General features: G+C 37.9%; 1 protein-coding gene across 1 annotated transcript; it reads left to right on the top strand.

Moving 5' to 3' along the window:
• Window positions 1-779: 779 nt before the first annotated feature.
• On the top strand, window positions 780-1,682 carry LOC117349711 (olfactory receptor 5B21-like). Its single transcript, XM_033923305.1, has one exon. The coding sequence runs from the start codon at window positions 780-782 to the stop codon at window positions 1,680-1,682; it is 903 nt and encodes a 300-aa protein (XP_033779196.1).
• Window positions 1,683-12,643: the final 10,961 nt, after the last annotated feature.

Raw genomic sequence — 12,643 nt, forward strand, 5'->3', positions numbered from 1 at the left:
TTAATGTTTTTTTTAAGATTTTAGCATAAGTAGTGACTGTTGAAAGAACGATGGATAAAGGATAGAATTGACCTATATGTAAGAAATGTAGAGAAGGTCACCGTAACACAAATTGTGAGCATACTTCAGAAGTATATGGATGATACTATCAAGCTCAGATAGGAAAGATGGAGAAGGGGAGTAGGTGCTGGGTTATAATGAAGATTTCCATCCACTAATTATCTCAATTACATGAACCTCAGCAGAACAGACTGGATGAGCCATTTGGGTCTTTGTCTGCCTTCGTTTCCAATGTCACTAGGTAACAAAGCACAGTAAGCCCAATTAGGTGTTTCCTCCTTCATTTCACATATTCACCTTCAGGGATTACTTCCCAAATGGACCCACAGCAATAATAAATATTCAGGTTCTAATGTTGATTACCAGACCTTAATGTAGGTTACAAGATTTCAGATGATATATGTTATAAGTATGTTTGTTTTCTTGGTTTATGTTTAATTATCTAAAATGTTCATCTCCCAGCTATTTTAAATTACTATGTACAACGCTTTGTACCTTTGGATAGGCGTTTAATCAAAATTTAAATAAACTATGAAATAAACTCTCCTGTTTATTAAAAGGTAAGAAATTAAGCACTTTGTTAGTAATGATACATTTAAAATACATATTAAATCCAAAGACCTTAATGGCTTTCTAACAAGGCTATTCAATCATGAAATTAAATGAATGACTTATTGGTGTTTTACACTCAGAATGCAATGGAAAACTCAAATTTTACCATGGTGACAGAATTTATCATTTTGGGGTTTCCAGAATTCCCAGACTTTCAGGTACCTCTTTTCTTTCTGCTTTTATTGATTTACCTGATCATTCTACTTGGGAATCTCACAATTATCATCATTGTGTGCCTGGACTCACACTTGCACACACCCATGTACTTTTACCTCAGCAACTTGTCCATGCTTGATATCTCTTCTACCTCAATCTATCTTCCCAAGCTGCTGGATATCCTTCTAAGAAAGACACATCATATTTCGATGAATGGGTGCTTTACACAAATGTATTTCTTTTTGTCTCTGACGGGCATGGAATTTATACTTCTTTCAGTCATGGCTTATGATCGCTATGCTGCAGTGTGTCAACCTCTGTCATACCATTTAATTATGAATCAGAAAGTTTGTATCCTGATGAACACAGGAACATGGATCTTAGGATTTCTGCTACCTGCATCTTATAGTATTCCTTTTTCTCAGATCTCTTTTTGTGGATCCAACGAGATTAATCATTTCTTCTGTGATTTCTCAGCATTGCTAAAGCTTTCCTGCACCAGCACCTCATCTATTCAATGCATAGTTTATATTTTTGGAGTACTTTTAGCCTGTCCCTGCTTTATCTCAACCCTCACATCTTATGTCTACATTATCTCCACCATCCTGAGGATCCGTTCCACAGAGGGGCGACGTAAAGCCTTCTCTACCTGCTCTTCCCACCTCACGGTTGTATGTCTCTTCTATTTGACTTCAATAAGTGTGTACATTAGACCACCATCCATGCAATCAATGGATATAAACAAAGTTATTTCCATATTGTATAATACTTTAATTCCAATGTTTAATCCTGTAATTTACAGCCTGAAAAACAAAGTTGTAAAACACGCCCTTAGAAAATGTTGCTGTTCATAGTAATTGTATTAAATGTATTATTCTAAATCTGTTAGGGCTCCTTTTATCAAGGTGTGGTAGGCGGTTAACGTGCGGAATACCGCACATTCAACTGCCTGCCGTGCTAGTCGCTAACACCTCCATTGACGAGGCTGAAGTAAATGCTGCTTATTTTACCTCATTGGAATGAGTATGAGACAGCATTGTATTTTCCAAAACAGACAATATTTTTATTGTTAGTATAAAGACTTACAAAATTACAGCAGCAAAGACATAGCAGAAAGAAATATATTGTCAGTTCAGAATATGCAATGGAGAGTAGAACTTACACCCATATGCCGAACAGGGGGCTAGCACACCCACTGGCATAAGCAAGTAAATCTCTCTGGCTCTACCTGTGATACATGGATTGTTATATAGAGAAATTCTCTCTTTGTTCCAAAAAGCACATCCCCGAACTCTGGTCATGTTCTTCCCTATTGGTACAAAAAAGTATACCTAATTATTCCTTTCCCCAGTCCACACCTCTCTCACTTCCCCTCCCCAGGAGGGGGGCCCGAGCAGAAAGAGAGAATTATTCGAGAACTTTCTTCCTCCAGCTCTGAGGTCCTTATTACCTTGCTGATGCTAATTTGTGGTTTTATAACGCTGTACATCTTCAGGATGGCATCCTTGTAGATAGTCTTATGCAGAAAGTTGGCAAGGGTGACCTCCAGCACCCCAGCTGTGCCTGATTCCCATAACTTGCAGACAGACAGCCTGGTTACCAGGCTCGTTCAGGCTTCTCCATCTCTACTCCCCCATCATCCTTCAGGGATTGTTGCTTGTTATAAATGTTTTATGGCTTTCCAGGGTGCCTTGCATATGTGAAGTCATACAGCACTGATAACAGCTCAGCAGAACCTTGGAGAAGTATCCTCCCAGCAGGGAATGGAGACAAGAACTTTGCAGCAAAGGCCAGCTGGGTTAGCATTTCAAAGGATACATGCATTCACAGACAGCAAGGTACAGGCTGTTCCATCTGAAAGGAAAGCTGGCTTAGGCTATGGGAAAATATAGGTTAAAAATGTCTGTAGTGTCCAGCATACACAAGTGAGGCCAGTATGTCCAGTTTATCCATCTCAAGGTGTTAGTTTTTAGGCTTGCCGCAGGGGTTAGCGCGTGATGAAATGTCCGACGCACTAACCCCTGTAGCTCACCTTGATAAAAGGAGCCCTTAGTCTCTTATTCAAAAGATCTAGCTGTGTACAGTAAAGGTAAAAGCTAAGGAGTTGATTCCATAAGAAGCTTCCTGTTAGGCAGCAAGAAAGGCATGTGTGTGATAACGTAGCTATTTATTACTTTATAAAATTGAGATTTTAGAATACAACTACAGAGAAAACCCTTCTGTGTAACACTGCCATGAGGGGAGATGTAGCTCAGTGTCATCAAAGGTCATGCTAATGGTTGTAATATAAAGATGGAGTCAAACAGGAGAATGAAATCCACAATCACAATATGTAGACACAAAAGGAGTAGAAGAGTCCAAATAAAGACTGGTGAGCTCCAGATGTTTCGCAAACAACCTTCCTTTATTTCTTAATATCACAACAGAGACTCGACATGTACATGTTTTGGCCTAATGGCCTGCATCAGGAGTCTACAATCATAGACACATATATTAATATTTATAAGTGCATCATAATAAAAAATTAATAGAAAGAAATGGCCAGAAGAATACTTCGTAGTATCACCAAAGAGGAAAATGAAAACATACAATTAATTAAAAAACATATCAAAATACATCCTATAAAGACATCATCAAAAACAAAAAGATAAAAAGAAGAAAAAGAAACACCATTACATGTATTAAGAATTTCATACAAAGCATCATATTAAAACATAAAAACAATAAAATAACTTACAAATCAACCATAATATTAAGAATCTATCATCAAAACCATTAATATAAAAGGTTCACAAACCGATTCTATTCCTCCTTTTCTCCTAAAACGATATTTTTGCATTTTTGGTCCAATAATACATACTTTAGTTAGTGAAAGTTTAAAACAAGGCATTATGCCAAATGACTGGAAACATTCAATTATTTATCCCATTTCAAAAAATCATAAAATTAGTGCTGAGGATTGTGCAAACTATAGACCCATAGCCAATATCCCATTCTTATCCAAGTTAACGGAGAAGGTGGTCTATAACCAAATTTCTGACTTTATCGAAAAAACTAACATTCTCCACCCTAATCAGACTGGTTTCAGGCAATACCATTCCACTGAACATTCTTTAATAGGTATGACCACCTCTATTCATTACTTTCTGGACCATCATCAGTCAGTTCTTTTAGTCTCCTTAGACCTTTCATCAGCTTTTGACACGATCGATCATGATTTATTAATACATAGACTTCAAACAATAGGCATCACGGGCCAAGTTCTATCCTGGTTCCAATCTTATTTCTCGAATCGTTCCTCAACTGTCTCTTTTAACAATACAATTTCTGATACTTTTTCTACAACGCATGGTGTTCCTCAAGGTTCTATACTATCTCCTCTCTTATTTAATATATTTCTTGCTCCTTTGTTGACATTAAGTCAATCAATTGGTTTCAATACATTTGCTTATGCAGACGACATACAGCTTCTGCATCCTATAGATCCTAATAACCCTTCTGATATAACCCTAATTAACACAAAACTTGAAAAAATTCACCACTGGTTAATCAATAACCGATTAGCATTAAATATCAATAAATCCAATGCACTGCTCTTTCCTTGGAAAGACAACCCTAAACTTATCTTGCCAATCTCTATTAATGGACTCCCTTTGCAAGTTGTACAAAAAACCAAAATACTCGGTGTAATTTTGGACCATAAACTCTCCTTTCATGATCACATTAGCAGTGTTATCAAGTCTTCTTTTTTTAGACTGAGACAGATACGCTCTATTTCTCAGCTATTTAGCAATGACTCATTGAAAATTCTCATCCATTCTCTTGTTATTTCAAAATTAGATTATTGCAATGCTTTGTTTAATGGTATAGCACAAAAAGAAATCAAACGTCTTCAGATTATTCAGAATACAGCTATCAGACTTATTTCAAAAGCTAAAAAATTCGACCATATAACTCCTCTTCTTAAGGAAGCCCACTGGCTACCAGTAGCCCACAGAATAACTTACAAACTTTGTTTGCTCACATTTAAATCTCTTCTGTTTAATACTCCGGCCTTTATTCATAAATTATTAATCCCTTATTCCTCCAATAGAACCCTAAGATCAGACCAACAGCATTTACTAATGATTCCCTCGTTAAAAATAATAAATACGCGCCGTCAGTATATTTTCTCAGTGACAGCTCCCCAAAGTTAGAATTCTCTCCCCATCTATTTACGTGAAGAAATCAATCTAGACAAATTTAAAAATAAACTGAAAACTTTCTTATTTAACGATGCTTTTGTAATCTAATACCATTGGTTCCTTTTAATCAATATTCAACAAAATTTTGGACCTAACTGTCTTTTTTCCTCATATTCATCTATTTTTCATCCCATCCTTTTGTGTTTTCCATTTTTGGTTTCCCACTCTGCTCAATTACATTGTAACTTCTTCCCCTACCTTCCTTTTGTTTCCAGTTTGTCTAGTTATCGTCTGTGTCTAGTCAGTTTTTAATTGTTTTAAAATTTCTTTTATTCTGTAATTTTTATTCATGTGTAAATCACCTTGAATATTGACAAGGCGATTAATCAAATAAATATTAAACTTGAAACTTGAAACTTAAACTTGAATTTCATAGCAATGCATCATATCAACACATAAAACCACAGTAAAATGGCGTCTAAGGAAGCCTTAATCAAATATATATGCAACACATACACTAAAAGATATATATGGTAATGTAGGGGTAAAACAGTAATCTCTCCTCTAAAAAATGTTAAAATATCTATCAAATAAAAAATATCTTAAAATATATATCAAGTAAAAAATATGTGAGTGCATATTAAATAAAGAGGTATATCAAAATAAATATTAAAATAAAAACATTCTTAAATAGAAAATCTTGCCCTTATCATTACATTGGCCAAAAGCAAATTCATATAAGCTAAATATAGCACATCACTAATAGCTAACAAACTAAACATACCTCGAGGTTTGATGTAAAAGTGAACAGATTAACATCCGATGTTTACTTCAAAAATAGGTAAAATGGAATACAAAACTAAATGGGTAAAAACATGGGAAAGCAGAGGCAAAATAATAACCAAAATGTATCCAGTCAACACTGTGCTGTATAATCTATTGGTGATGCTATCGCCAAAGTACCCAAGATTCATAAAGTGCAGAAACCGCCATAACCTAGCCACCTGCAATTGTGAGTGCAGACCAGCAAAAATAAAAAGAATAGTGAGAAAAGAGAAAAGGATCCAAACCTTTGCTCAAAAACAAAGGGTAAATGCCACTACTATGTATGCGAACCCAAAATACACCAAAGGTAAGTAAAAGAGAAGAGACTCTACTTACAGAAAATCACTGTGAAAAACGCCTCCAATAGCAATGTGCATACGGTGAAAACAAGCTGCTAGAGACTGCCGATTAAAATATCAGACATTCAATGTAATGACATGTCAAAGAAAAAGAAATTCACATGATGGTGCCTAAAAACGTTGTACTACCAATGAATGAAAATCAAAAAGTCAAAAATAAGAATAAAACTAAGGGAAAGGGATAAAAACTGAAATGAAAATACAATAAGGACATAAAAACTAAGGGCTCCTTTTATCAAGCCGCGCTAGCGGAGTTAACGCGCGCGACATTTAATTACACGTTAACCCCTGCGCTGGCCTAAAAACTACCAGCTGTTCAAGGGAGGCAGTAGCGGCTAGCATGGCCGGCGGTTTAGTGCACGGTATTACGCACGTTAAACCGCTAGCGTGGCTTGATAAAAGGAGCCCTAAATGAAAATACAAAAGGGGAAATACCACATCTCAAAAAACGGAAATAGAAACATAAAAAACATCATGGAAGCTATAAAAAAAAATAAAAAAATCACATTAAAAATTAATATGAACCCCAAATTCATCAAACTAAATAAAAAAAGAGTCAAAAAAAGTAAAAAAAAAACAACAACAGTTAATAAAAACGAACTGACCAAAACAACTAAAAAGGAACCATATGGCCACAGGAGGGCATAGCACGCTTATTATAAATATGTACAATTGAAAAAAGGTTTGTAGGAATAAAAATAAATGTCAAAGATAAACATTAAAATACTTCATAAATATTCTCATTATGATAGAGAAACTAAATAAAATACATTTAGAGAGATAATAAGCCACTTTTCAGAAACTTAAAAAATTAAAACTAACATTCAATGCCAGTCCTTCATGAGGTTGCAATAAGAACTCATGGCAGACATTTAATATAGCGGTTCTGCATAAAGCAGGTACATAGGAAGATTGTTCCTGCCCAGGGTCTCTGCTGGACAACCAGGGCTTTAAAAGTAGGGGTTTTTGTTTGTTTTTTTTAAGTCTGGGAGGCTAGAGGGAGGTGGGATATGTCAGAGTTGACTGAGCCAGGAAATATGAGGAATCCCTCCTGTCCCAGCCCACCACTGGACAACCAGAGCTTACAGCAGTCCTGGCGCAGGTCTGGGAGGGCTCAGATGAACACTGAGCAGAATATAAACTGAGAACCCCATTTTGGGGCCAAATATTTCAGTTTATATTCCATTATATATGGTATGGGGCTCATAATCGAAACAAAAATACATCTAAAAACCTGCACAAGTCAGCACTTGGATGATAAAAAAAGACAGGTCGTCCAAGTGCCAATAATCAAAATGGGTTTTTAGACATATCCAGACACTTTTTAGGCCTCTGAAACCTGCTGTGTGCCCAGAGCAGAAAGGGGAATTTTTTGAGGAATGGTTAGGGCAGAATATGGGCTGACCTAGACTTAGTTATACTGCAGGGATAATCAAAAGTTTGACGAGACTGCTTCGATGGAACTTATATGTTGTGACTTAGGTGATCTAAAAACAGGTATACATGCCCAAAAGGTGTCCAAAGTAACCAGAGAACCACTGCAGGGACAAAGTAAAGACCCCACACACTTACCCTATGTTCACTGAACCCATCACACCACCATAAAAATCAGAATAAAAATGTACATTCCTGCTGGGTGGTAGTGGCCGACAGATGGATTCCGCGGCCTCAGCAGAGCCTCTATTACCATCTTTTGCATCAATGAGGAACGGCTCAACATCGGAGGTAGACGGGAAAGAGGAACTACCTGCTATTCCTTCAAATATGGACTCTGTGAGTAGAGAACCATTAACTTTATTATCAAAACCGGCTGTAGTAAATTTGGATACTATTTGGGACACGATAGGAGCATTACAACAGACTTTGGGTAACCAAGTACAGCAAATTTCTTCCCAATGTAAAGAGATACTGACTAATTCGACTGAAATAAAAGGGAAAAATAAAGTTCTGGAGAATAAAGTCAATGAACAAAATAAACGCTTAGAAATAGTAGAGGCCCAAGGTCATACTTGGATTAAAGACAGCGAGAATATCCACTATAAATTAGAGACTAAGGAAAATATTGTCAGACGACATAATTTAAGGATAATAAACTTTCCTAAAATGATATCTATACCAGCAATTGACATGTTTAAGAGAAGTGTTAAAAGTTCCATAAACCTCATACCCACCGATCTCAAAAATATACTATATCACTTCGGGGAAGAAGAAAAGTTCACCAGCCCAGCAAGGTCTATCAGTAGACAGTCTGGACTTAACAAATTTCCATGAAAGATCGGAAGCTGAGGCAGTTGTACCAGCAACATTGTTAATTCAACTGGCGTTGGACTCTGACAGGGAATGGCTACTGAAATTATTTTTCAAGTATCAGAAAGTTTTATTTTTAAATCAAAAAATTTATATGTACCCAGATGTAGCTAGAGTTACCCAAAAGAAGAGACGACAATTCTTACTGTTACGTTCTCAAGTATTACAGTTAGGAGCTATGTTTTTCCTAAGATACCCCTGTAAATGTTTAATTATATTTCAGGATGTAAGATATGTGTTTTTCGAACCTAATCAATTGTCTAAGTTTGTTTCTGGAAAAGCGGTGGTAGCCTCAAGTACTTCCCTCAATGTTCAAACGAGTACTTCAAAATAATTAAAATGGTTCCACAATAGGCGCCGTTTTTTTTTCCTTAATAATAATCATGTGAAAACTAAATTCGTTATTATTTTAGCACTCCCTCACTTTGTGGACTAGATAAGAAAGTGTTAATTGGAAGTTATATCATGTATATTTCTTTTCTTGTGAATGTTTTGTACCTTCTTGTTTTCTTAATAATATGTTTATTTTATCATATAAAATTTAAATTTCAATAAAAATTCAAAATATGAAAATAATGTACATACCTACCTCCGGAACATCAGCACTTGGCATAGCTTAAGTAGTCTTGGGGGGGGGGGGGGAGTAGGCTAGAGAACCATAGAGAGGAGTACCCAGGCCCAAAAGCCACTATATTTATGGTGAAAAATGTGAGGCTACCAAAAAAAACCCCCAAAACCCTACTCTCCTGCCATATAGGTGGCACCTTCGACCCAACATCCTTCAGGTTGCTGGTGCAATCGCTGATCCTATCCCTCCTTGACTACTGTAACATCATCTACCTGGGTATCCCACAAAAAAACAGTAAAAAAATTAAGATTAGTACAAAACACCGCTGTTCGCTTAATCTTCGGACTGAGAAAAAAAGACCACATCAGCCCCTACTACAAAAAACTACACTGGTTACCAATAGAAGCGTGAATACTATTCAAATTTGCATATATCTGTTTCAAGCAAGTCTGGGGACTAGCACTTTCCTACCTGCAAACTCACTTTGTTCTGCACAACCCCACACGAACAACCAGAAACAAAAACATCTTTGCCTCAGGCTGAAGATCTCAGGCTGAAGATACAAATCCTTCCTGGACAGAACCTTCATGTTCCAAGCGAATAGACAAGTCTGGTTGCGAAACTGCATAAATGAACCCAAACTGACTTAAAATGCATTCCGAAAAGCAATAAAAACCGCCCTATTTGACAAATTCATTGACTAAAACAGACCACCCTTAAACTAAAACAAACCCCCCATAAACGCTATTCAATCTCTCAGGAAGCTCCAATTTTCATGTATCCTTTACCCATGGAACTTAAATTAGTATGTACCTTGTTTATGTAACTTTTCTATTTTAGGCTCCTTATCATTCGCTGACTGTCCAGCCTTCTTACAATGTGAACCGCCTAGAAGTCGCCTGACTATGGCGGTATAGAAAAATAAAGTTATTATTATTATTATAAGAGCTATTGGGTTTGTAGACAGTGAGTTTTGGGGGGCTCACCTTGACCTATAATATAGTTCTGGTGAGATGTTTATATGGCACCTTTGTTTGTAAAGTTCACAGTAGTGCCCTGTAAGGTGCCCCCTACTCTCTTGCCATGTCTGGCTAGTCCATCATTTTTCTGGCCCCTCCTACATCCAAAAGGTCTTGTTCTGGACATTTCAGAATTGGACAAAGAATGGTCGATAATGTGGTATAAAGATATATGTACTGGCGGTCTGTATGATCAAACACCAGTACGGCAGAGAAACGATTTTCAAAAAAAAAAAAAAAATATATATATATATATAATAATATAATATAATAATAAAATATATATATATAATATATATTTTGGGCTTACTTTTCGAGAATAGATCTTTTGCGGCTGCTGATTCTAGGCAACTAACATACTATGTTTATATCAGATGTAGACATTTCTTTCAGTTATGGCCCTCCACATTAATACCATGCTTCCCCGAAAATAAGACCTACCCCAAAAATAAGCCCTAGCAGGATTTTCAGGGTAGGTCTTAATAGAACCCTACCCCCAAAATAAGCCCTAGTCCCAGGATTTGCCAGCAGTTTCCCTTCCCATAGGCTGTGTGGTGGGTGCGGGTGCTTGGGAGGGGAAGTGCTCGCTCAAGGATTATGCTGTACGAGGGATGGGAGGGAGGGAAGGGAAGCTGGGCAAGGGTCCTGTTGCACAAGGAATGGAAGGGAGGGGAGGAAAGATGCTGCACATGTGGAGGAGAGAAAGGAAAGAGGTGAATTGGGGTGAAGGAGAGGAAGGGAGAGATGATCATGAAAATATCCCAAAAATAAGACCTAGTGTGTTTTTTGGGCCTAAAATTAATATAAGACACTGTCTTATTTTCGAGGAAACATGGTAATTGTAAGCTAGTTTTGATACCAAATAGCTCTATGGTATTGTGTAAAGCATACTGAGCTGTTAATTTGCTTTTGAGAGGTTATATTGCCTTGTTATTATATATGGTACTTAAGGAAAAGAGTAAAGCTGTTGCTACAATTGGAATTCCATTTAGATCTATTGTATTAATTGGCAATTAGTGAGGTTGTGGTATGAATGCTTTGTATGGTGAATGGAGGTATGGTTGACAGGTGATTGGTGTGAATGGCAATGTTAAAGAATTCCCTCCATTGTGTGCTAACTGAATTATGTGATGTTCACTCAGGATAGGGTTACCAGATTTTCCAAACAGAAAATCTGAACCCATGGCCCTGCACTCAGGCCTGCCCTGTTCCGGCCGACCAGATCCCGTTATGCCCCAGCCTCGACAACACCTCACTCCCTCGACCTGCATGAGCAACGAGCAACGTCGGACGGAATTCGCACATGCGCTGGTGTGACGTGATAACATACCTTCTCTTCCCCCCACTGTGCCTATAGCTCTTCACCTGCGTGATCAACATCTTCAACCTGCTCACTGCAGCCTTGGCTCTCCCTCTTATGTCACTTCTGGGTCCCATGACTAGGAGGTGACATCAGAGGGAGAGCCAATGCTGGTGTGGGCATAGATGCTACTCATACCAGGGAAGTTGAAGAGGTACATGGGAGAGGGGCACAGGAAGGGGCACCACCAAACCCGCCCCTGCCCCAGATGCCCCCCACCCTAACTATTTCACTGTAGTAGCCAATTATTGAGTGCTTATTTTAGTATTTATACACTTCTTATAGCCTAAGCAGTTTGCATTTAAGTACTCAAGTATTTCTCCCTATTTGTACCGGTGGGCTCACAATCTGACTAATGTACCTGGGGAAATGGAGTGTTAAGTGACATGCACAAGATCACAAGGAACAGTGCTGGGCTTGAACCTGCAACCTCAGAGTGCTGAGGCTCCAACCTAACCACTAGGCCACTCCTCCACTCCAACCACTATGCCAAGTTGTGCTTACAATATAGGACAAAGAAAGGACTTAAGGAAGCCAAGATGGTGTCAGGGTGAGAAGTGCAGTAAGAGGCTCATCCACTTTCTGCGTTTTTTTCTCTTTATTATAAGTTTTTGCCAACCTGCATTTCTTAACGGAGTTTTCCTTTCTACAATGCCGAAACGCAGGGGGAAACTGAGGGAGTGATCTCCCTGCCTCCTCTGCCTCTTCGGTTGCATGCCAGACAGCAATTACTTCTTATGCTGTTCCTTTTGGATTGGGCGGAGCCCAATTGGGCCTGTAATGCCCCTCTGTCTCGGGATGATGTCGGGGAATCCATCAACTCAGTAGGAAGCGTCAGGGTGTGTGTTTCCGTCAAAGCAGATGGTATCACCTTTGACCCCCACTGCCGGATTACCATCTACCAGACGGCAGTTGAATTTTTTCCTCACAATTTTTAATTTGAATTGCAGTTTGTTGAGTTGAGGTAATAAACTGGGAGCATACCTGATGAAGGCTCTCTATGGCTCCCCACAACACCTCCATGTCCACCACTGTTGACTTAATCAGGGGTCTCAGAGGCTGAATTGAAAAACTTCTCCATTTTCTGCACTCGTCTAATCTTCAGATGAAAGACAAAAATCTATTAATCAGGAAAATTTTAAATTTAGAAAATGCTAATAGGAATTTGAACTTGAGACTACTCAATTTTCCTG

The sequence above is a fragment of the Geotrypetes seraphini genome, chromosome 16 (assembly GCF_902459505.1).
Source record: "Geotrypetes seraphini chromosome 16, aGeoSer1.1, whole genome shotgun sequence".
NCBI lineage: Eukaryota > Metazoa > Chordata > Amphibia > Gymnophiona > Dermophiidae > Geotrypetes > Geotrypetes seraphini.

Excerpts from the sequence above, each read along its gene's own strand:
- LOC117349711 (XM_033923305.1), top strand. The coding sequence starts at position 780 with ATGGTGACAGAATTTATCATTTTGGGGTTTCCAGAATTCCCAGACTTT.